Below are 26,384 nucleotides of genomic sequence, written 5' to 3'. Positions count from 1 at the left end.
TGGCCTTCTTCCAAACTTACTTCATTGTGAGAAATGCAGTATTTTGTTGCATGCTTCCTTTGGGGAAAATCTGAATGAACTTGATATAATGAGGGCATGTATTGACTTACTTGTCTAGTTTCTCCTCCGCATGGATCTTTAGGGCCTGATAGCGCTGCTCCTCTTTCCGCACCCTAGATAAATACTCTTGCGCGCATTTCTTCAAAACCTCTTCATTCTATGAGCACAATGACATTCATAGGTTAATTACTGGGCATGGAGCTAATGGAAGAAATATACAATGCCTGTAAATGTTGGGTTATATTTGGCTAATTAATTTCTATGTGTCTCTATGAGTCACCTTGCGGAAACCTTCTAGTACGTCCTTCATTTTCTCATAGCGCCTGAAAAGATCGGCTAAAGATTTTTCCACTGAGTTGAGATCGGCGAGAGCTTGGTCTTTCTCCAAAATGAGCTGCTGTATCGTGTGGTGGGACAGGGACTTCTCTTTTTGGTCATCCTCTAAAAGAAACATAAATGCAGAAGGTTAATTTAGTTAGTGTTGTTATTTATTTTATGGGTACAGTGTTAATGCAGAAGTAAACTGTAATGGACTCTGTAGAGGGAAAAATGACCTCCATTGACAACAAAACAGTTATATCCACTTAAACCAAATGTACCAGATGTGAGGGTTAGTGGAAGACTTACACTGTACAACATTGATGACTTTATCAATGAAGCATGCAAAATAAATCACTAAACAATGGGAAAATTCATCATACTGTTAGAGGCAAACAATTTTATTATAGATTATAGATTATGACCATGAATATTTTGTTGTGTTGGGTGTCGACTTAAAAGATTAGAGGGTCATATTCTGGAAGAGGAACAACTTAATAATTTTAGATGACTTTTTTTTTTGTTTGCTTGTTTTGTTTGTTTGTTTTAAGATTTTGCTGATTTGCAAAGTAAGAATTTTAAGTACAAGACGAAATCCACAATCTAGATGTACAAAATATTGCTTCTTAATAAAAATCTGACCTTTTGACCTACAACGAATGAAGAAATGTCTCTTTTGGATACTCTTTCTGATGCAAACCTTTTTGTTTATCTAGCTTTGGAAGACAGTATGTATGTTTGCCTTGTACTGATGATCAACTTATATGGTTTATTCTCTTTAATATTGGCCTGACATAAAAGACACCTGAAAACCAATAGATGAAGTCCTTTTTACCATGGAAAATATAATTAGTGAACAGTATACTATCAATACAACACATGAGCAGGCAGCGTTCACAGGTGAGATGCAAGTAAGGCTTGTGGCGCTCAGATGGAGGTGACACAGACAGGTGAAGGGCGACTGCTTACTCACCTGGCATGCCTGTGTGACAGTAAAGGGGGGGCAAAGATGGCGGCAGAACACAAAAGAAGGGAGTGTGTTAAAAGTCAAGCTGTGAGGGCAAGACACGTGACCAAAAGCTCAGCTCAACAAGATCCTTTAGTGACGGAGCAGAAATTAGGCAAATTGAATCTTGGGAAATGTCCACAGGAGTTGTAAAAAATAAAAAAGTTATTATAAGCAGCAGCAGGGGTAATGCAGAGCGCATGAGCCTGCAGTGGTTTTTAATGAGTCCCAGAGAATAGGTGCCACGGTGAGCAAAAAGGTGCGGCATCTCTTCTCTCTGAAGGCATCGCAATTCAGGTCAAGTCAGAGCAAAAAGCATCGCAAACAGAAAACCCAGAGACACAGAGCGTGTCGCAGGAGAAATAAACAGTTTTTATAACATCTCGCCCGAGTCAGAGCCGTGATGGATTAAGGCGTATGAGAACATATTCCTCTTTTTGTCGTGTGCAAATTAATTGGTGCCGCAACAAGAAGTGGCAAGTGTTTGGGGGGCAAATGGCTTAAAATAAAATCTATGTTGTGCTCTAAAAAACAAATTTAAGTGACTCACCGATCATCTGTGCAATTGTTTTCTCATACTCAGCAACAATTCGCCTACAATATAGAACAGACAATAAACAAACAGACAATAAACAGACAATGTTTTTTTTTTTTAATAAATGATGAAAAAAACCTAAAACAAATTAGAACCACCTAGTTTTAAATGTTCTTACAGTAGTTACTACATCATGCTTATGTGTATGTTATCGTGTTGTCGTCTAAAAGTTTATCCTTCTGTTCCAGAGGTAACATACTGAAATAAATAAACTTTTACTTTTTGCGATCTGTATCTGTGTTGACCTTGACTGTTTTTTCCAATATTTATAAAAAAATAATATGACATAAATTCACATTTCATTCAAATCTTTTTGGGGTCATTTTTTATTATAACAGATTTAATCTTCACTAATCATGCTGTACAATTGTTTTCCCTATTGTTGGTTTTAGTCCATTCCGTCAGTTCTACGCCAGCAGGGGCCAGTAGGGAGCAGTGTTTCATTCTAATCAGGTTAGCGGCGGTAAGAGGATTGATTAGCCATGCCTCTCCTGTTAGCCTCTTAGCCTCTCCTTATCCTCACTCGAATCAGTCAAATGAACTAAGTCCTGTTTTATCCACACTAACTGGGCTGGGGCCAACTGAACACCCACCCTCTACCTGCAGAGTATGACACTTACTTTAAATTAATTTAATTACTTTAAGGAACAGCCTGTTTCACCTAATGTCTTTATACTGCATTATCCTTAACCCATCTCTTATATACTGTAGATTAATTAGTTTCTTTATATTTTATACTTATTATTATTATTATTATATTACTTCCGTCTTTGTTTGCTTTTCAGTCAAAGTCGAATTTCTGAGCTTTGGAAATACTGCAAAATTGCCTGAAAACCTATATTAAAAAGATTGGATCTTAATATGAAAAGGTTATTGCTTGATTAATATAGATACGCCTCCAAAGTTTGCACATTGCATATTGTTGGTGCAACTAATACTACTACTGCTACTACTACCACAGTAACCACAGTAACCACAGTAACCACAGTAACCACAGTACCACAGTAAAGTAATGACAAAATCTGAACATTACCTCATCTCAACCACTTCCACTCTGCTCTCTTCATATTTCTTTTGCCACTCCAGGACCTCCTTCTCTTTTGTTATAATCTACAAAATGGGAAAATTGTTTGTAGAGAAGCCAGAGAAAAAGAGCATTTTCAGATCCAGGATAAAAATAAAAGACCCCACCTCTTCTCGTGCAATCCCCAGCGAGTGGTCCATGTCACTGGGGAGATGGGGGCTCTCTCCCTCCATGTAGTTACTGGTGTTCCGGGCATACAGGGAATTCTTGGATACTGCACTGTCATTTGGAGCGGTTTCTTTTCGCTGCTCCCCGGAACCAAATGAAAGAACAGAAAGAAATGGAAACATTGCTAGTTATATAGACAGCAATTACAAGCAAGACTTCCCAAGCTCTCCAGGTACCAACATACACCCATCCTGCATGAGATAGCATTAAACAATATGAGATAAATAAGCCATGTGTAAATTAGCCAGGGCAGTGATGCTCCAGAAGACTTGGCCAACTTGGCATATGATTGGATGGTACAGTCACCATAACCACAGTATGAGTTCTGTGATTGGCTGATGCGGCCTCCAGCTGAGCGGTCATGGTAACCTCCTTGTTTCCCAAAAGCTTGAATGAGATTAGGTTCCAAGCAAAGGGGAATACAATGTTTTGATACAGATAAAACTGCATCATATTATGGGTTAGAGCAAGGACTGAGCCATGAAGGAAGTAGAAATTAGTTTTGTGTTAATGTATCTGGCAATGAATAAGTCTTACCTGCTTGACTAGAGATGTAAACCAATTCTGCCCCAAATACAAAATCATATATGAGAATAAGATTCCTAAATTTGCACAATGTAACTTTTCTAGTTGAGGGTTTGTCCAATGACATGGTATTGCTTTCCCTGGAATGTTCCACACTATGGCATTACATTTATCTCTCTTGCATAGTGTGGAAAATTTTAAGCAAAGTATTACCATCTTCATCCACATCTCTAAAATATGGGACCCTCCACCAGAAAAGTTACATAGTGCACCTTTAACATGACTTTATCAAGAGCCTCTTTCCTATACCTGATATTAAAAAGCAATGTAGATTTAATACTATTTTCTCAACTGAAGCAAAGATTTTGTGGTGCCTTGCAGAGCAGGATTACAAAAGGATTTAATGAAATGGGAGACGCTCACTGGAGACAATGTAAAATACAGAGCAAGAAAAGACTTGGGTCTGAATTGAGCAATTATTCTGGTGTAGCAGGAAAGGTTAGGTTAGAATAATGTCACGGACAAGTGAATGTAATTGACTTTCAACACTCCAATTTACAGAGGTTTGAACAAAAACTCTATTTTCTTTCCTTCATTATTTTAAAGGTCCCCAGAGACAATCCCACCAAATTACTTTAAATGTCTTTACTCTAGGCACAATGTACAAGAAAATGGTTTGGGACTTAAAGTTGCACTGTGAAACTTTTCCTGGAGGGTCCACCACTTGCTTGTCTAGACCCCATGGAAATGTTCTTGTTTTGCCTGAAATATTTCACATTATGACATTTAAATTGCCTATCTCCACAGACACAAGCGGATGATCCTCCAGGCCAAGTTACAGGTCAAATGTGTGGAGACATGAGCCCACTCATGGTAAAAATGCATATTTGAATAGATGAAATTCCTGCAATTGAATAAATGAAAGATAATATGGAACATTCCAGGTAAAGCAGGTGGCAGACCCCCCACCAGAAAAGAAATCGACACATTGCACCTTTACACTTACCATTACAGATTAAGACAGTTTGCTACAGTATACATATCTAAACTACTGCTATTACTTAAGTACAGGGGTGACTACAAAAATAATGGACAGTACGAAAGGTAAAGGTTACTACTGACTGATTCTGTTATGTACAATCTACAATAAACAATGCAGTTTGTCAGTTGTCAAAGGCAATTATTTTTGTAATAAATGTTACATTACACTATTTTTAAAATTATTCTATATACACATTTTCAGGCATTAAATATGACAACTTTTCCATTAATATTATTATAAGTGGTCATATTATTATGCCTGATTGAAGTGGATTAAACACTGGGAGTTCAGTAGTTGGGTTAGGTCGGGTCGCAGGGTTAAATTTATCTTACTTTTATAAGAGGCGACCCATTGATATTCCATCGACGAGTGCTGGGTTTCTTGGGGCAGGACTGTGAAATATTTGAGAAATAGATTCAGAAATGAACTACATGTCTGCAAGGAGCTATTGGACCTGAACCAACTTTGGGTGTTCACTCCACTGCAACTCATCATCACCTATGCACCAAGTAACCGATCTGTGTCCAGTGCATTTACTGTAACCACAAAGTATACAAATAAACAACGACAAACTCTAGGTATGTTGTCTTGATAAAGGAACCAATCCCAAAATAAGAACGTTGTTACAGTCTGGTAGTAAAGTAAGGTAACACTTTATAATAATAACTACACCTAATTAGCCTTGATAATGCATTGTAAAATACTTGATTCATAATGAACAAACAGTTTATTACAAATGTTTCAGGCTTATTAACCACTTAATTAATACAAAAACTCCTAACTCCTTTAATTAAATAGTTACTATTTGCTCATTATGGATTAAAGGTCCAAAAAATGATTCTGGTGAGCTTTAAGCCATGTTACCTCAATGTTACCTCATCAAAAACATACATGGAGTCATGTTTTGTTTCATTTACACATGTTTGACAAATCCTTTATTATTAGTCTTTCATAATTATAAGTCTTTCCACATCTCCAAAGCTCAAAATGCTCTGTTCCACATTATGATGTCATGAAGCAGTAGTTTTCAAGATAACAGCTCCTTTTACCTTTAGTTCAGCAGACTGGCAATTCCAGGGCTGAAATGATCCAAATCATCCTAGGGAATGTGTATGGAGTTTAAAAACACAGTGGAGTGTATTACCACGTGACATCACAAGGTGGAAGAGAGTGTTTTCAGTTTGAGAGAAGAATTCACCCTAAATATGCAGGGTTTGTGTGTTAAACATGTTAAACAATGACACAAAACACAACTCCACGTATGTTTTTGATGAGATAACAACTTTATAAAATTTATTTTAAAAGATAATATGGGCCCTTTAAGTATTTCTTCATGCTTTATTAAAACTCATAAGGTTTAGTTATATTAAGTGCAACCAAATAATAAACTATACAAAATAAATCAAGAAATACATGTTTTTAGCAAATGTACAGGGCCTAGCATGATGCTCCCAGATACATTCATGCTCATTTAAGCCTTGGCATGAACAGGCAACATGCATCAAGTACAGTAGCCAATGGACTCGCTCTTCGTGAGAAATTCAGCCTGAAAAAGCTAGTAGGGGTGCGCAGATTAGACACGGTAAGCCAGGTTAGAGACTGAAGTTGAGTTTGTGGATGCAGGGCTGCAGCCACCATGTCCATAAGACCATGGTTTGGGGGTTAAAAGAGGAGGCACATGCACTCACTACCACACCTGCTTTTAGTTCACTCCCTCACTCATTCACTCATTCTCCTAGAGATGTTATAGTAAGGCATGTCCACACAACACACAGCGGGAGCAGGTGCAGGCTGACTCAGCGCAGTACCTGGGGGGATACAGTGGAGAGGGAGGGGCACTGAGAGATGTTTTTGGCTACCTGCAGAGCCTCTATCCTCAGGGCAGCAAGCACCAGCTCCTCCTGGGCCACGCACACAAGGGAGAGGAGGAAGGAGGGGTGAGAGGGGGGAGGGTGCGCGGCCCGAGGATAGATAGAAGAATAAAGGAGAGAGAGATATACAGTAGATACTTCAGACACTTGTAGCTTGCTATCTGTTACACTGTAGTTAAATTCAAGGGAGTAATTTGAAAGAAACACAGTGCTAGCATTGGCACCATTTGCAAAAGACACTCAAAACACTAAAAATAAATACATACATTTACATTATTTGTTTGGGTTTGTTGTTTTGGTATTTTCACACTGAAAGTTGACAAAACCTGTCTGTTTATTATAAAAGTTCATACAAAAAATATCCAGGGCATGGAAAAAGAGTTTTAAGTGTTGAATTTGCCATTTGTCATGACCAGTAGCCAAAAAAAAATGGCCATAAATCACAAGTGAGTTGCGAATTCTAGTTGTTACCTACATTGCCAATTTGCCATTTACATTTCATTTGGGTGTCAATACAGTCATGAAAGGGCACTGTAAAATGCGTAAGGAAGAATGAAGACAAACAGAGGTGAACAATGGTAAAAGGAGAAAAGAAACACACACATCAAAAAGACGCACAAAAGTCCCAACAGAGAAAGGTCCAGAAGTTTTACACTGCGGACATTTTGAGGTCTGAACACACCTGCAGTTTTTGGGCGAATGCTGTGGGGTTGGTCTCTGCCAGGTCAGGCTCCAGGTACTGCAGGGGGTCGCCACACTCGGACAGCTGCTCTAAGAGGGGCATGTCCGGGGCAGGAGCAGGGCCCACAGGCTGCAGGGGGCACCATGGGGAGCAGAGGGCAGGGAGGGGCAGGTCAGCAAAGCAAAGCGAGGACTGACTTCGGGGCTTAGTCATAAACATGATTTTCTGTCTATAGCCTTGGGAACCTATGTCAAACTTGTGTCATAAAGCGGTTGCTATGGGTGAATCATGGGTGCATTAGCCATGATTACTGCAGTGTTGATTTAGTATTATGAATTTAGTCAACTAAACTTCCATTGCATTTTAGTCTTCTAAAACTAGACTAAAACAAAAAAAAATATTTCAGTAAATATTGACAGAAAGTAAAAATCATTTTAGTCAAAAAGGCTAAAAACTAAAACAAAATATGCAATATATTTCTTGTCAAAACAAACAATTACTGTATATAAAAACAAATAAGCAGCTGTTTCACTGCTGTGTCACTATTGCTGAAAATGTATAATAACATATAATAGTATGTGTAAATGGTCAGGTATATTGTTTTAATTTTTAATAGTCACATTTTCCACTTCCACTTATGGCTACTTGTTAGTGAAAGATATCAGAAGATCTTGAAGTTATGAGCCAAATCATTATCAACACAATTTCATCCATGGTTCTCTGACTCCCCCTTGTGACTACATGTATAATGGCATGAAGAAAAATGTTTCAAAAATAAAACACACTTATCTAAATAAAAATGGTCGCACACATATTAATGCCTTCTGAAAGGACAATGTGAGTCTTAATTGGTCAAACTCTCACCTGCTCCTCTCTGTCTGTGCTCTGGTTTCGGGCGAGCTTCTCACTCTCTCTCTTCCGTCCCTTGTCTCCGGCAGAGCCTTCTGGACCAGGTCGTGTGCTGAGGATTGGGGTCTTCATGCCCGCTGTGATCTGCGCCTCCATCTCCTCAAAGCTCCTGCAGAGAATGACGCAAATAACCAACAACACACAATGAGAAAGGAAAGCCATGTCATATAGTGAGTCATGATGAAATATCTAGGAGCATAGTGTGAGCGAGAAGTATTTATAAACATGAGTGACAAGTTTAGCATTGCATGTCAACAACCTAGAACTATGATGCGTACTTTTATCTCATCCTGTTTTAAAATAGAGATAGGAATTGCATCATCATAATGCAGCACATGCCTAGAAAGCATAAACCAATAGTGAAATTTGTTTACTTTCTTGTATTGTTCACATAGTATAAGTTAACTTTGCTGTCTGCTTGTCAGAAACATGTGACATTATCACACTTAGCCTAAATCTATTCATGCCTGCAGCTATTTTTTTTTAAATATTTTTGTCTTTGTTTTGTCAGTTGTTTGGAGGTATCTCTGTGAACCAGAATGCAAAAGAATTCCAATGTGCTTGTGCTTGTATCTTGCAAACTGAATCAAATTGCATTCTATTCTAGCTTTTAAATGGACAAAAGTCCTCAAAATGTCATCTACAATGGAAAGGTAAAAGACTGGAGAAGAGATACTGACTTACCCAGTGCAAGGCGAGTTAGGTTCAGACCCATGGGTGGTGTTGTTTAAGTTGTCAGACACTGAGTCCAACTTGAGGTACAGAGATGGCTTCTTCACCGACAGAGGCTAAAATAGACAAAAGAACATAACAGAATATAGTCATACTAAAAGTCATACCTAAATAAAAAAAATACTTTTGATTGAATCTATGAGTGACACATATATATAACAATAAAGGTGCAAAAGACATGACTACTCACAGGTGAAGAGGTGCCAATCTTCTCCATGTATTCAATCTCATAGTCAGCTCCTGACAGGGTAACATACATGTTTTATTTAAATATAAAAATATAAACAACACAGCTATGTTTGAATTGCCACAAACATGAGACCAGGCTCAAAATGGAGTTGCTTTTCCAGTTTCATCTATGATCCAATAAAACAGACCGCCCACATTTAGAAATGGCCATTGAGGTCAGAGTGCAGTAGGGATATAGGGCAGCAGGCGCATTCTATTGGTGAAACTAAATCAATGGCAGCGCTGTATGATTGGATATACAGCACAGCAGTGTCATGTTTGTAATAGAGTCGGCCAGTTTCAATGGTTTGTGGTTGGCTCTGAAGCCTATGCAGTAATACTTATTGAAAGACTAGAATGCTTCATCCTACTCGCTTCTGACATGGCTTTAGTTTAGTTTAGCTTGGATTTTAGTTAAACATACATGCTCATATGCAGAATAAATTAAATGAAGACAAGCCTGACCTGTGGTCTCTAGGGGCAAATTGCTCTCGTTCACAAAAGCTGTGAGGTCGCTAGGTTGAGGGAAGTCCTGTTGTTCAGAGTTTAAACCAGCCTCCACACTCTGCAGGGCGCTCCACTTGTGCCCGGAGGAGGAGGCCAGCTTCTCCTCGTCTGTGGCGTGGTCGTCCTGGGGGTGGTTTGACACGGGGTCTTCTGGGGAGTCCTGCAGAAAGTGAATAATAGTTAGCAAGAAAAAGTGGGAAAATACAAATGTATGAATTATGAAAAATAGTTAAAAATATAAAACTGTCAAAAATGTAAAATAATAAATAAATAAAACTGTAATCTCAAGATTGGTACCTGAGCAAGTTCTGACAGTGGTGATTTCTTTGGTGACCTCTTGACTCTGAAAGTATTACTGTAGAAAATACAAATAAAGTGAATGTGTTTGTTGTACTAATTGTTTATGATACATACACAACTTTTGTTTGTGTATGTATCATAAAATCATCAATGTAGCAGATAAGGTAGCCATAATTAGTCAATAACATGAACAAAGGTGAATTAACATTAAAATAAATTAAGAAAATATAAGAAATTAGAATTTTTAGTCTCGTTTTGCCCTATTGATTTTACTTTTTGACCCATTTGCTAATCCTAAATGTAGCATAAATAGAAGTATGGATTTTTGTGTAGTATTTAGACCAGCTACCAGAGTGTACAGTTTCTCTATTGTGCAAGGTGAACGTTTGGTGCAACTGGCCACTAGATGTCACTATTACCAATGTGCTTTTCTTTGAGGACTGGTTTGATACTTTGATAGGCAATGACACCCTAAATTGAATGGCAAAACATGTCTGGTTAAAAGATGACAGAAGCTTGTAAAATAAGTATTCATACATTAACAACATCGGTGAGATATGTGAGTTTATAGATGTTAGGCTTATTGACCAAATTGTCCCTGTACTTACAACATACAACATAGAGAGGACACACCATTGGACTTCCTATGACATTGGGAATACATAGACACAGGTGACAGCCAAGACAGACAATGTACATACAATGGGAAAAAACAAACTAGCCCTACAAACTATATCATCTGAAAATCCAAAGATTACATTTTAAAGTGCACATGACAGGTCAGACTGCTCATTTCACTAAAACACAGTTAATATCATTATATTTAAGAATACTGAAATAATTAGGAAATATATTAATCTGTCAAATGCACTTTAATATTTCCACTTACGATTTAATTGGAGTTTTCTTCTTCTTGGCAGGCTTGTTCTGATTTTGGTCTTCCAGTTCTCCAACGTTGTCATTATCATTCTCTACATCATTATCATTTGCAGACAGTTCAAAAGACGCAGAGGCCTTTGGAGGAGAAATGCTGATTTTATTTGACGATTTGAAAGGGTCTATGGAGTCATCAAAGTTATTGGGGTCAAAAGCATGAGAGGGGCGAGATAACTTGGGGGAGTTCCCAATGCCTTTCTTAGAAGTAAACGGGTTGAAATTAGGATCGTCCCACTTGTCTTCAAAGTTATATGAGACTTTGGGCACTGGGATTTCATCATCGTTCCCATTGGTTGGAGCACTGTTGTCAAGCTCCTGCGTCTGTGTGGGAGGAGGCTTTTTCAGTCCTAGCTTGGGTCTCCGAAGAGGCATCTTGGCACCAGGCTTTTTGCCCAGTTTTTTGGGTGGAGGGGTTGCCTGTTGGGCCGCCTCACCACTCTCCTCTGAGTAATCAAACTCCAGCCTTACGCCTTGACGGTTTGGCAAAATCGGCTGCTCCTCTGGGTTAAAAATAGGCTCTTTAGAAGGAGCTGGGTCACTGGGAGGAAGGGGATCTGAAGAAGGGATAGTGGGGCTTTCTGTGCGTATAGGTTCAGTGCTAGAAATATCTTTACGTCCTAGTACAGGAGAATTAGCGATTTTACTACCTCCTGTTTTGAATGGGTTGATATTGTCAATATTGTCTGGGTCCCAACTGTAGGAGGCACTGGGTGGGATGGGTGATTCTTCTTTGGGGTTTGGACTTGTAGAGACTTGGGTCTCCTCTTGACACAGGGGTAAGGCAGAGACCGCTGAATTGTCGTTCGGAGTGGTGTTGGTCTCTTCGGCGAGAGGGGGTGGAGTCACTACACGGTTCTTTCTTGTTCGTCTGAGTGTACCGCCAGGACTTGGGGTCGCGGATCCAGTTTCGCCTTCCTCTTGAGGCTGTAAGGGACTGGATGTTCGAGGTTTTGCTCTTTTTAAAATCTCAGGCGTGCTACTGGATGACGCTGGTTTTGCACTTTCCGGATTTGAGTTCTGTCTTAAAATAGGCTTCTTTTTAAGTGAACCTCCTCTGACTTTTTTAGGTCGATGCAAAGTTCCTGGTGCGCTCCCACTTCCAACAGAGAAAGATTCGGAATGTGGTCGGAACCCTGCTGATCCGAACTGCACGTCGGAATGATCTAGTTCTCCTCCCTGAAGACTGAGGGAGCGGGTCAATGCGGGATTTGAATCTACTGCAAACAGGTCAATGTTATAGGACCCACTGGCTGCAATAGGTCTATCTTCATCAAAAGCAGTGGAGGGGGAGTTGCAGGATCGTTCAAAAGGCAAGTCAGACACAGTGTTATTGATGGAAGAGTCTTGTACTGAAAAACATAACATATAAATGACTTGGTTAGCTTTTTTAAGGAAGCAATTAATAAATACAGCTGCTTAAGGCATGCAAGAAACCAAATCCTAGAAGATCCTAAAAATCCACTCTGATAATTACTGGATCAGTCCACTAGAGGGTGCTCTGAAATCTTTGATACAGTCAGTCAGAACAATGACATTTTACTTGCTTATCATGGGGGCAACCAGTGACCCAGTACTGTGGCATTGAAGTATGGATAAACCTATCAAATATAAAAAAAAAAAAATTGAACCTCTCTTCTTTGTAATTGTTATATTATATTAAGTGTTTTATGTTAATGGTTAGCAGTTAGATATTAGTTGTTATGTTTTAATGCTTCATTGTGAACATAACTTTATATTTTTTGTATACTGTACCAAGTGATTTATAGTCCAATATATTTTAATACCTTGTTCACTGGCCACTGTTTGCTGGTTGGGGATTTCTGGGGTTGCCTTCACTGGAGTGGTCGACTCTGGGGTCTCAAAGGCTCCATCAGAGTCTGAGCTCCTGTAAAAAATGACATAAAAATAAAAATTGATAAGACAATAAAATTCTGATACGCCCTGTGTGGATTGCTCTAGGCTTGTTTTAATAAAGCCACTATGCTATGGACAGCAATAACTGACATCCAGAGGGGGTATTTCAGATGAGCAACTCTGGGTTTAATTGACAATACTGTCCACAAGCCCCAAGGTTATAACTGCACAGATGAGCCCTTAAACCTATAGTAAAACAGCAATAGTAAAGTGGATTACCAAAGTGAACACTCAGCAGTCAAAAAAATAATACCAACATCAATATTTAATAAAGTGACCAGTAAGTACAAAACTAACCAAATGTCTATGTTTTTATTCCATTTAATTAATCACCTGAGAGTGTGACTATCTTCTCAGAAAACAAGATGCACTACAGTTGCAGTTGTAGTAAGTATGAGTCTCTTTTTTGTATTCATTGTTGTATTACAAAATGAAAAAATACAATTCCTGAGGTTCGGACAAGATGCATTTTAAAAGACAATATACTGAGTCCACAAAAACTAGTCAACAAAAAATGTAAACCAAAATCATTGTTTAAGATATGTGCTCTGGAAAATTATTATCGTCAGCTTTGCACTTGGCTCTTGCATATTTGTACTATAAACATTTCATGTCATCACTGTCCAGAGGGACGATAATCTTGTAGCATTTCGATATTGCGAGATCTTGTGGCACTTTGCACCACGCAGAATGAATCACTTGTTATACTAGTTTTAAGCATGACAATAAGAGTAATATATCTATTAAAATAACCTATTTACACTTGCCCCCTCAAGCCCATCATGTGCCACCTGATGGGATGAACACAAAAGGATTCAGCACTTATCCTGGCTTAATAGTATGACCACAGGGGGATTAAATCATTTGTCTTTTTATTTGAATGTATTTTAAGACTAGACACCATCATGGGCAGGTCTTAACACTCCCGAACCTTCATTTCTGTAAATCAATACATCATCCCCGCCACTCCCTCACCTCTGCCAGATCGGCCTGATGGCAGCCTTGACCAGGCTGTCATGGCTTGTACTCCATGAGATCCGGCGGAGTATCCCCAGAGAGGGCTCCGATCCTGGGCTGTCCCCGTCTGGAGTGGTCGCCCCTCCCACCAGCGAATCCCATCCCCATCGGGCCCACTGCAGAGGAGACAGAGCCTGCCACGCACTCACTGCCATGCTGGAACCAGGATGCAGCTCTTCCGCACTACGCTGTGATTGGCCGACGCAAAAGGTAGACGCGCGCTGACTGCCGATGACGATACAATCTCACTGCTGTCTCCAGGTTCCTCTATAAACTATAAACTCTAAATCCTTCAATTCTTTAAGCTCCGTCTTATAATCTGTAAGGCCGTAGGTATCCGTTAATCTTGTTCTCTTCCCAATAAAAATGATTAAAAATAAAATGGCAGAAAGACTGCAGATGTTCAAGCCCATGTATTGGCTGTATTTTGGAGGCTCCTCTCTGCTTCTGTTGCATTCTCCCTTATGGCTTCAGCCTTTTACCTCCCCTCCCTTTCTCCCTCTCTCTCCTTCATCCCTCTCTCTCTCCCTGTCTGATCACACTGCTGTATCCACAAAGAGGAAAACGCAGACGACAGCCCACCAATCACACCAGCTCTCATTAACAAGCACTGGTTGTATTTAGCTAGAATTTATTTATATAAAAAAGATGGAAACAGGAAAACGCAGTCCCACCCTTTTCTCCTTGGGCATAGGCAAAGTGTACAAACTAAAACCCCAAATCTTTACTGATATAGGGGCTTTATAGGGGGTTTATAGGGACTTTATAATCACTGCTCTGAGTAAAAGCATATAACAGCATAATGCAGAGGAGCTGGTAAAGATTCATACCTGCAGAGTCTATTGATCTGAGTCTGAGTCTATGAACACTTTAGCAGCAAGAGATTTTGAGCATTTGATGGTGAGAGTATAAAAGTGGTTGAAATCTCATCTTGTGATCATTATAGCTTCAATGAGAGACCCAAAAAAAAAAGACTAATAATAGGTCCCACTGATATTCATGGTCATTCTTGTATTTATGTCACAATGGGCAGCTGCTATCAGTCTCCTACTATTGCCAGTGTTTGCTTAATTTACCCATGCACCCATGTGGACTTGACAATTTGATGATTGATGATCAGGTATTTGCATAAACTAAATGATTCATTCATCCATATGGTTTTAATTAATCAAGCATAAACATCGATCCAGTTTTGTTTCAGATTTTATGTGAACTGACACGACAATTTCACGCCATTTTTATAATAGCTTAAAAACAAGACTATTTCCACAGTATATAAGATGGCTGTTGTATTTTTTCTTCTCATTTATAGTAAATTGAATTGCACATTTTTTGTCATTTTCAGGTTAGTGCTGGTGTGAGACTGATGACCAAAAGAGAGCCATAATCTCTGGGAGATATACTGAGCCACAACAGAGACCCAGGATCAAACATCCATGTGTATTTTATTTCCTATTATTATTTGGTTCTGTACATTCATTTTTTCATTATGAATCTTTCTTGGTATAATTTTCACACTATTTGTCTGCACACTTAATGCAGGCATATAAAAGACAATTCTGCAACAGTAAAATGTTTTTCTTACCTTCTCACCTCATAAATTGCAAATAAACTCCCCATAGTTTCTCAACAATATAAGCAGATAATGGGTTTGCAAACACTGTGTTGCCATGGAAACATGAGGCTGTTCCCACCATATGTTCAGAAACAAACTGCCACCCACAGCACACGACGTACAGCACGGGAATTTTACTGTAAGGTAAAATAACTATTATATTTACACTCATATAAACACGTATAAATAAATTAATGAGGTTTGTTTTTTTTGTAATAAAATCAATAAAACATACAGTATTCTATGAAAAAAATATTCTATGAGCACAAGAGCAGTTAAAAGGAAACAAAACTAGACCTATAATCAAATGCAGCCATCAGACCAATTAATAAGACTGTTGGCTGGAACATCAAAAAGCCAGTTGTAATAATGTGACTGCAGTCTAAACGCAGAGTCTATTTACAGCCTAGAGGAGCAGATGCAGACAAAACAGAGCAGAGCAGCAGATGACAGTGGTGAGTGGGCGAGTGGTCATGTTCAGGGCACATAGAAACAGCAGAAGGCGCTAATATCAACGTCTCACTGCAGCCTGAGAGACAGAGGCAGAGGCAGTCACGGTCAAACGCTTCACTGACTATAGAAAAGTGTTCAAAAATAGCACTGCATATGTTTACAGAAAGAGGATGGACAACGAAGATGGGCGCTACCAGATTCCAGAGAGTTAAATCGTTTATCTTGCAGAGGCAGATTAGCCACAATGGATTATATGACAAAATCCCACTTTTGTCAATGAAAAGATGTCTTAATATATTCTGAGTTTTTAGCATGAATTTGGCTCTAATGATTGAGCGTGACCTTAGCTGCATCAGTGTGGCTTCAGAAATCAATCATTGCTCAGTGAAGCATTGCAAATATGTTTTTATCATGCGTTCATCATATAATAACTGGGTATAACAATTGGAAAAAACAAGTAAGTAAGAGCAGATTCAGATTTCTTGTCATTCGCTTAGTTGCTACAATGAAGAAAGCATTTTTATCCAATTAATGAAAAAGCACAGCACAAACAAAAAATGTATTGTTTACATCTTGGCTCCTATTAACCGTATGGCCAGCAGAGGGAGCCCTTGTGTTTTGTTTTTCCAAATATGAATGAGTGTAGCTGTCCTCTTTGCCCATTGTATTACTACGAAATACATACTCTGAGAACCATTACAAGCAAAAATAATACAACTAAACCTCATGTATTTTATAGAGTCAAATGTAAGCTATAGGGATCCCATTGTAGCAACACAAAGCCAGTCTGTCTGTAGCCAATGACTTCTTGCCCAGAGGACATAAAGATGATATGGAGAATTAGCTGTACCTGTACTGAGACCTATAAAAAACATGACAAATTCTCACACACAGAACCAGATGTTTTACGCAAGTTATTCCCATCAAAACTGTAAATCGACCCTCCAATACACCTGGTATGTCCATAAACTTGAAACTCCACAGACCAAAACAAAGAAAGGACAATGCATAAAATGGTTAATCCTTTACCTTGTGTGTTCTAATCTGAGGAGCAGATGGTACGTTTTAGGGCAAGAGCCAAGAATGGGGCAGCAGCAGAGTGAAAATGGCAAGGAGGGGGTTAAAAATATGCCCAAAACTAATGATGAGATCAGACAGTCCGGGAAGAGACACTAGACCAAAGCATAACAACCCCCATCAGGGCAGACACCACACAACCTGCCCCTAGAGTATTAGCCACATGGCAACTTCAAATTAAGACAGTATAAGCATAAACAAATTTGTTTTGTGAGCAGCATTTGAATAAATGGGTACAAAAAATAGTATATAACATGATTAATAATTTCATGAAAAGACGGAAGAATCCAGAAGTACATCTAATTAATTCATTCATATTATAGTGAATAATTCTAGAAGAATGCCATTAACACTTCAAAATGATTTAATAGAGCTGATCAATAATGGCAAAAATTATTGATCTCATAATTGAAATCACAATTTACTTCAAACAATTACAATCAAATTTAACCTGTAAAGAAATACACCTATTTTATTAGTAATGTGACACTTTTGTAGAAAGTGGCTTTGTTCCAGGTTTTGAGGAACAGAACAAGCACACATTATAATTTGTACCTGAATAGAGCAATAATTTATCTCGCAGTTATAAATATGATTCATTGCACAACCCTACTTGAATATAAATGTTTCTTTTATCCTAAAAAGCATATTCTTGCATCATAGATATACTGTAGGTATCACATTAAATATATAACCTTAAAGTTAATAGGGAAATTCATTAACAAAAGCCTCATGACCTTATTTAACTATTTAAGTATAAGCAATAAGATTAATTCTACACAAGTACACAAATAGTAACAAGGCTATAAATAGTACCACGCACACTTACTGCTGCTCCACTTGTCCTGTGATTCAACATAAATAAAACAGACCATTTTCTCCTCTCATCGCTCTTCAGGTCCCTCCTCCTCCTCTGCACATCACCCCACCAGCCTATGCACTCATTACCTAAATCTGGTTCTCACTGGAATTACACGGACCACTGTTATGTTTTAGGTACATAGAACTGTACAAAGAAGAAAAACATCCAGTCGTGGCATGAGCATAAACACGTGTTCGGATCTGCACCTCCATATTTACATCACAAAGGGGTAGAACAATGCTCCTCTGTTAGCCGCTGTGTGTCCAATGTGTATGGCTTCACACAAAAAATGCTTCCAAAACATGACAACAAAATTATGTAAGAAAGAGGCTTTGCTTTTTCACTGTTAAGATATCCTGTTTACATACGGTTGCATACATGAACAAAAGGAATTGTAGCATTATTACTAAAATGCAAAAAACATTCAGCAATAATGGTTCACAATAGATCCAAGTTCTTCACCCAAATGTTTTGTAGATAAAAGCAATGCCACGATGACCAAAAAACTGTAAAATATGTGGCTTTATTACTAATGTATGAGTGAATTTAATTACAGGTCCTAAAATTACTCATTACGTGACTGTCCGATGTAATAAATAAACAAAAACATGTGTCAACAAAGCATTAAGACACTCCACAACCTTTCACTTGTTCTTCCCTCAAAATAACAACAAAGCTTCCATTGGCCTTTGTTCATTCTATTTGACTAAGGATATACTGCTGTGTACCATGACACTTGTGTGCAGGTGACTTACATGTGCTCCTGGGACAGACAGCGGGTCTGCCCTTGTTCCATGGATTCGTTGGCTCCCATGGTCCTGTTGGTCAGCCCCCCCGGCCCCCCCTGCCTGCTCCTGATGCCCTACCACACACCACATCCACCTGCTTCACCCAAAAATGTCTATGTTTTTCTTCGTTTTCTTATTTTGGTTGGAAGGTTTACTGCTCTGCACTGCGGAGGATGAGACGCCAAGGAGATGTTGCTTGTATCAGGCATTCAGTCCATTAGATGATTAGGAGCCTTCCAATTTATACCACATCCGTCTGTCCCTCTGTTGGTTCCACGCTGATAGTAATAGTCCTCATGCGTGTTACCAGGTAAACCATTCCAACGATGGAGATATCCTTAAATTTTCAAATAAAAACAAGACAATCATCCGATGCAAATTGGCGTTAAAATCTTGCTTCCGCGCACGAGTGAATTGCTCTCGCTGGTCGTTGATAGAGCCACAGCGTGTTGCTGCTCAGACTCCTCCTCCCCCCTTGTACTCTCTCTCTCCCCCCATACCAGCCCCCTGCCCCTTTAAAAAGACACGCAGCTATTTCTATTACAACAGAGCAGAGCACCCACACAATGGCAGACCCCAAAACCTCTGTTCCAAGCCTCGTCCGTGCTTGCATTAAGATTAACTGTGTTTTAGCTGCATGAAGATGTCTTCCTTTTCAGCCAATGAAAGCTCCCATTTTCAGTACAACCAACCAGAGTGAAGCTTCATGTAAACAATAGGATTTAAGTCAAGGATGCGTGTAGTGTTTTCAACACAGTGACCTTGATAACAAAAGGTAACAAAACAGTTGGTAGTAATAGATATATCTTGACCAAAATGTATAAATTTCAACTTTTATTTTATTTCACTACCTTTTTCACTACCTACTCTTGTTTACCTTTGAAAAAACAAGAGTGGCATTACAAAACCAATGTCTAATATTCTACATACATTCTTATATAGCTACATACATTCTTACATAGGTACGTACTAAAATTGTAGGTAAAATGACTGGACAGATGGCAGACTAGCTGATCTGATTTACTGGCACTCAAGCCAAATTGGATATTGCATTATCATAGATGCTGAGATTTTCCATCATCCGAGGCAAGGAACAGGATCACCTAAAATCCCATTTTCTGACAAAAGGTATAGTAGATATCTGAAATCTGATAGAACACATCTATTGTCCAATTCCTGGGAAAGTGTGAGGAATGAGGACTCACAACAAAAGAAATCCAAGCCTGTGGCACTTCTAACTTCACATCCTGGTTTAGAACAGGTTTCAAGTGTCTTATCTGGGGCTAAACATCAATCTAGAAATACAGTAACATGGGACTACATGTTAGGGCTGCAAGACTAAATTAATAATTTAACAAAAATTAGCCACTGATAGATATAAAAAAAAAATATGAACAACTGATAACAGGTATCACATTACAATTAAATAACAAAGGCTGTAGTTCAGCTTTTTTTTTTTTTTTATTCTCTACAGTACACTATAAATATCCCTGTGTCCATTCTTCCCTGAAGCTTCTACAAATAGCAAACCCAATCACAATTGCAATACTTGTCAGACACACTGTTCAGAACTACTTTATTTGCATGTAGAATAAACATGAACCCTGTTGGACCCATGTAGAAAATGAAGGGGGTAAAAATCAATGTTGTAGAGCCCGAGGGGACAAGTAAAGCACTGCCCACTACCACAGCAATCTGCACAAGCAAAAATATTGATTGTACTAGACCCCATAGCAACAGCTGCTTCAGTATGATACAAGTAGATACAAGAAAATTAGAGTAATATTAATAGATTTTCTTTTTTATTTATTGAATAGAATGATTGTCATGTGTTGTTAAAGTAATTTAATGATCAACAGTGATCAACATTTTCATTCTGCACTCTTCTCTCTTCTCTAAATTAATTTTCTAATGATTATTTTTGTTGTTATTTGCTGTTATTGAGAATGGGGATGAGTGCGGTTGCCCAAGAAAAAAGAGTTGTGGTTAGAAATTACTACTTTGTTACTACATTATTACTTTGCGTATGAATTAATCTGGTCAGGTGAACTTGCATTACATCGATGGCAAAAGTAAACAAAATTGTGCTGATCTGTTGGAGTGTGGACTTGGACTTGAGCTCCACTTTCTCAAATAAAAAATTCAACGCTCTGAAGCAGTAGAAGATGTGTCTGCGGCAGCTATTTCTGAAAGATTCATAGGCACTCAACCTGAATCAGGGTCAGCACAACTCGCACACTCACCACACACAGGGCTACAGGCAGAGGAGAGGAAAAGTGAAAGTAAATATATAAAGTCTATCCTACAGATATATTATGATATTTAAATATAGGTACTTTATAATAGTCTTACACTGCATTAAATTTAAATTGTGATATTGTGATTGACCACCCTTACTGGAATCTAAAAAGTTTATTATAGATGAAAGGGAATGTAGCCTCATCACATCTTTATTTGCCTAATTTGATTTGCTGTAGCTTTGTTCTCTACATATTTATAATAAATCTGCATTAGTCTGACTTGCATCCCTTTTCTAAATGTCTTTTCCCATCAATGCCAGACGAGTTAGTGGTGAAATCAGAGCGCCTCAAAGGGAGATCACTGGATCTGCAGCCTTAGGCGGTCATTGATAATATCTGTATGGCACATGTGTTGTGACCACATGAAAAACCAGGCTTGACACATCTCCAGGCTCTGACATGGTGTTTCACACTGGCACTCTGCTACTGATAGCGATTTAATGAGCTGAGAGATTAAGCTAAATTTCTTCAAAATTTTTTTAATGGGGTTTGTAGGAAAGTTAAGAATTAGGAAGAGGCTGTTGCCAAAAGAAACATCAGAACAGAACAGCATATGAATAAAGCTAATTGGTGTATTGATTTTATATTGTTTTCTTCAATACACATAAAAAATGTTCAAAGGTTAAGTTGAAATAAAATTGAAATAGGTCAATTTTTTAATCTCTTTGGGTTAAAAATATATCTGCATCATATTTAAAATTCAATAGATGCTGCCTTCTGTGTAATCATTTTCTCCTTGTAGTCAGGTAGGTAGACAGTGTTTTGATAAAGCTCCCTCTGCTGGACTAAAGTATCATAACATAGAAAGGGGCTGAGTCACTCTCTTTCCAAATTATGATATCAATCAAATCACATAAAATAAAACAGTCCAGCTGAATGTTTTAAATCAAACAAGTACTGAATCTCTTCCAAATGAAAAAAACAGAGACACAATTTAATGTCAGTGTCAATGCAATCTGGAGGAGTTCTATTACTAAAATCACAAAATGAACCATAAATCTGTTTTAGTCAACCCTAACTCAGCAAGTAAATCCATTGCTTCTTCTAACCACCAGCTAACCACAGCTCTATCACAAACTATAGCACATTTAAACTAATTGAATTTCCATAACCACCAAATTCAGACATGGGCAAATCCTCTTTCCTTTGACTTCATGTGGGGAAGCCCAGGGCAATAATAATATGTCATTTAATTTCATAATATCAAAATTACAGAGGAGGCTGACATGGCACAGGGTAGTAGTGCATTGCAGTGTATGTAACCTCTCTTTGCTCTCTATAAACTAGACAAAAATCAAAAGCAAATATTTCTCAAGTAATTTCACAACATTATGAACATGATTATCTGGCAAACAAACAAACTACCCAACTAATTGTGGGGTAGTATTGCAGTTTACTGTTTTCTAACATTCAGTTGGTTGAATCAACATTTTTTGTTAAGCCTTGTAAGTACGGCATCTGCGGTTGTGATTTTGGGCTACACAAAAAATTAAAAGCATATGAAAAAAACACCAATGTATTACTAACAAAAGTTTGTGGAATAGTCCTTGGTATATTTACCCTACTGCACCAGATGTCAGTTTGAGGCCTTGGTTTGACCTGGTATGGCATTGAGAGGATAAGGACAAGTCATCAAGTAGGCTAAAGGGGCAAGTGTGTTTCTAGGTAAATCTACTGTAAGAACTGTAGTGAGCAAGAGGCTAAAGAGCAAATCATGAAAACACACCACAAAAGATACAGAGAGACAATTAGCATAATGGGTATGATAACAAATACTGAATTCAGGATAGGGTATACTTTAGTTCAAGGGCTAAAAAATACTCAGGTTACTGAATTACAGGGCCCTAAATTGTTCTGGTTGAAGAAAGTTGCATTCCTTTGCCAACGTACCAACCAATGCTTGTTTATTATTATAAACTATAGGAGCATACCTTAAATTATGATGGAGGGGTACAGCCGGTGGATCTGTGTGCTCGGGGATGTGTTCAAGGTCTGAAGGAGGTGGAGGAAATTGGGGCGACGCAGGAGCGGCCTCAGGTGATTGTGTCTTCGGGGGTGTGGGAGGAGGAGTGGGGAAGTCTGACGGAGAGGGAGGAGCAGGTGCAGGAGGGGAGGGAGGTGCAGGGGGGACACCAAAGGAACAAGCACTGGTCTCTGTGTGGGATGACCTGCAAGAAGGACAACACAAAACATCAACTCAACTGTAAGGAAATTAAGGGGTTGGGGTTACACAGCGTACTTCTACAGCAATTTCATGGTCATTCAATTGACCAATCACTGTGGTTGGTGGACATAATTAAAAATATATTTGTAGTACCTGATGTGATGAAATCAATTAATAACATTTTAACCATGTCCTGAACACATTAACCTTTAATCGCACATTAAGCACATTTCTTATCTTTTCATATCAAGTGTTGTCAAATTTTATCTAGACACTGAACACTGTGTTTGCATAATCTAATTTACAGCTCAATAGAGATGCACTTTAGAGGTATGAAACAGATACTGTAAATGATACTCACTTAAACTGGTAAAAAGGAGCTGGTTTGTACTGCTTTGTCTAAACTTAATCTTAAAAGTGACTAAAACAGTAATACCAGCTCCTAAGAGTACAACTATAACTCTATTTGAACTCAGATTTGTAACGTCAAACTTCCTCAGCTCTTTCAGGTAGGTCCATGTCTCTCAGGTTCCCCTCAGTAAGTCATGTGCAGGAGATAAACTACTGTTTGCTGGGCCTGTCTCTGAGATCACTGGACACCTGGTGGAGTGGATTTGGCCTTGATCCAGGTCAGACTTATCTGGAGTGGAGCAGTCTCTAATCTGACAGGCTACGCGACAAACGCCTATGCAGCTGTTCACCACTTGGGGCATTCCTCCTGTTAAATTCTAAAAATAGCTCTATGGAGTTTCTTTCTCTGCATCGTAGGTTTTAACAACAGTCTACCTCTGCTCTCAGTTAACTTTGAACATGTTTCTACAACAAAGACTTCTGTAGGACTGACAGATACGGCAACAAAATTAATCGAGATTATTTCCTCCGTATTTATCAATCATGATTTGGATCTTTTTTATTATCATTATGATACATCCAGAAGTAAAAATAATAAAAAAAATTCATTAATATAACATTAATTTCCTAAAGATTAAAGAGACAAACTTTGAATCAGAGAAGATTTATTCAATTTATTCTATCAAAGTTTTATCTTAGCTGCAAACCACATGCTTTTACAGACAGTGAAGACCCTTCATCTTAAATTCCCCAAAATTATTATTTAAACAATCTGATCACAATTTGGTTAGAATTCAGTTCCTTGCACAGACCTAAACTTTTGTATGTAAAAAAAAAAAGCAACTAACATATTTACTGTTCAGAGAGTTATTAGTTTTTCTTTTTAAGTATTTCTTGATAAATCCATGAGGTGGACACTTATACTCAAGATGCTATATGAAAAATAAAGACCAACAACTGAAATAAAATAAAATAAAATAAGAACAATTATGTTAAATAAAAAATTTCTTTCGCAAATATTTTGTCTCAATTGTACTCTACTCTTTTGTTTTCAAACTTATCACAGAAAGACATATAGCTTCCCTATAACCTCTGAGACCAAACATGACCCATACTAAACATCCTGTCCACTTGGCACTTTGCAAATACCTCATTACTTTAGTGAAACTGAACTCTGTTATCCTCCATTGCTGCCTGCAGTAAAGTAGAACTTAATAGCATTTAATAAGTTTGGGTGCTTTTCTTAAGGGCGTAGCAAGTTTAAAGTTTAAATCCTAGGCACACTCTGGTTCATATCACTCCCTCAAAAACACCTTTAAACCATAAAGAAGTGTATAATTGATACAGCATGTGTGAAGAATTTGTCCACAGTTTGTTCTCTCTATTCCACTACAGCTAACCTATGGCCTACATCAACCATCCTAGACCAGCATCTGTGCACACGTTCGCATATGCAGCCTGGAAATAGAACGAGCCAAGTCACAACAAAGTGTCATAGGGCTTAACATAGAAGCGGACAGATTATCAATATATTGTTAAGATCTTGAATGCTGTTTTGAAGATATGTTAAGTAGGAATATTGAGTATATAGTTTATAATAAAAAATGCTGCAAAAAGAGTTGATTCAAAAAAGAAAAAGAAAATATGCTGTTGTTAACTTCCATATAAGGGTATGAAGTGATATCTCCGCACTTCAGTGGATAATTTCACAGTAATTTCACATTTGTTTACTACATAAACTTTAGTTAATTTATGTTTTATACCCATTCAGAGAGATCAACATTAAATTGTCTGAGTTATTATTATCTGGATGCTCCAAAAATTGTCAATATATCCTACCCGTAGCTTAACACCGTCTCCAAAAATGGCTGTTATAAAAGACACATTGTGGTGAGCCTAAATTTACTGGTTCAACGCAGGCCATGTGAAACTCAGGTTAACAGCTGCTCTCTTCTGTGTTAGGAACATGTGCAAGTTTTCAGAACACCTCTTACATAAATATACTGTTGGCTACAGCACCTGGAGGCTATAGCTTCCTGTAAACACATTGTACAGTAATGACAAAATGCACTATCTTTCATATTTTAAATGAGATCATAACGTCAGTCTTTACACTTCATTTTCCGTGACTGATCGGTAAGTAAACTTAAGTGACGATTTGTATATTGTACTCAAGCCAGTGCGGACACTTGCATAGTAATATATTAAAAACAGCTGTGTATGAGAAGACAGTGCACTACATGTGGAGAGCTAAATGATAAACAGCACTGACTAAATGAAACCAGATGACCTTAAAGTGTTATGGGAATGATTGTAAGTTCACACTGTCCGAAAGCATAAAACCCATTAAATAATATTGTCTACGTAGTGCCAATGCATAAAACATCTAATTCAGGCCTAGTTTATAAATGAATACCAGACGTGGGCTTAGGTACTTGAACAAGCAGAGGTGATTTCCAATGGCAACTTGTCTATTTACAGAAAGAGGCAGTACCTCCCACCTCTGTCTAAAATTATTGAAGTGGAAATATCAAGCAAAATGTGTCATAATAAGATACTTTGCAGCTCATGTCATCAACATTCTCTGGGTTTGCGAACTGGAGGCTCTGCTCTGTCTGAAGATCAGTTTCACAAAATCTGACCAGAAAGAGCTGACTTAGCTAGAACTACAATAGGTGAGATGATTTTGTACTATTAGCTGCTAACAAGTGTCTTACGTATAACATTTTGGTCACAAGCCAGCTATCATTAGCAAACAGTTTTTCAATTAGCCACTCTCAGCTTTTTTGTTGAACATCAAACTCTTAAACGGGACCATTAACCCTCGTATTGACCACAGGATCCCGAAAATGTGTCACCACCATAATTTTTTAACATTCT

General features: G+C 38.2%; 1 protein-coding gene across 7 annotated transcripts in view; it reads right to left on the bottom strand.

The window, feature by feature from the left end:
- Positions 1 to 26,384, bottom strand: part of tacc2 (transforming, acidic coiled-coil containing protein 2) — a 45,619-nt gene that overhangs the window by 2,593 nt on the left and 16,642 nt on the right. For 3 of the 7 annotated variants that reach the window (XM_055162384.1, XM_055162379.1, XM_055162385.1), the window contains 16 exons: positions 22,921 to 23,157; positions 12,748 to 12,848; positions 10,917 to 12,312; positions 10,025 to 10,082; positions 9,686 to 9,887; positions 9,183 to 9,232; positions 8,945 to 9,048; positions 8,216 to 8,369; positions 7,352 to 7,480; positions 6,607 to 6,699; positions 5,131 to 5,190; positions 3,171 to 3,308; positions 3,013 to 3,089; positions 1,935 to 1,978; positions 341 to 501; positions 111 to 217 (listed from right to left, as the gene is read on the bottom strand). In XM_055162384.1, coding sequence (XP_055018359.1) covers positions 111 to 217; positions 341 to 501; positions 1,935 to 1,978; positions 3,013 to 3,089; positions 3,171 to 3,308; positions 5,131 to 5,190; positions 6,607 to 6,699; positions 7,352 to 7,480; positions 8,216 to 8,369; positions 8,945 to 9,048; positions 9,183 to 9,232; positions 9,686 to 9,887; positions 10,025 to 10,082; positions 10,917 to 12,312; positions 12,748 to 12,848; positions 22,921 to 23,157 — 3,111 coding nt within the window. Of the gene's footprint in view, positions 1 to 110; positions 218 to 340; positions 502 to 1,934; positions 1,979 to 3,012; positions 3,090 to 3,170; positions 3,309 to 5,130; positions 5,191 to 5,315; positions 5,335 to 6,606; positions 6,700 to 7,351; positions 7,481 to 8,215; positions 8,370 to 8,944; positions 9,049 to 9,182; positions 9,233 to 9,685; positions 9,888 to 10,024; positions 10,083 to 10,916; positions 12,313 to 12,747; positions 12,849 to 22,920; positions 23,158 to 26,384 lie in introns of those variants that run through there. The other 4 variants (XM_055162380.1, XM_055162381.1, XM_055162382.1 and 1 more) reach the window with 4 other exon arrangements.

Source organism: Boleophthalmus pectinirostris, unplaced genomic scaffold, assembly GCF_026225935.1.
Source record: "Boleophthalmus pectinirostris isolate CB_2022bp ecotype Guang Dong unplaced genomic scaffold, ASM2622593v1 HiC_scaffold_5, whole genome shotgun sequence".
NCBI lineage: Eukaryota > Metazoa > Chordata > Actinopteri > Gobiiformes > Gobiidae > Boleophthalmus > Boleophthalmus pectinirostris.
The sequence above is the reverse complement of the archived record's forward strand: the minus strand, read 5'-3'. Positions and strand labels throughout refer to the sequence as shown.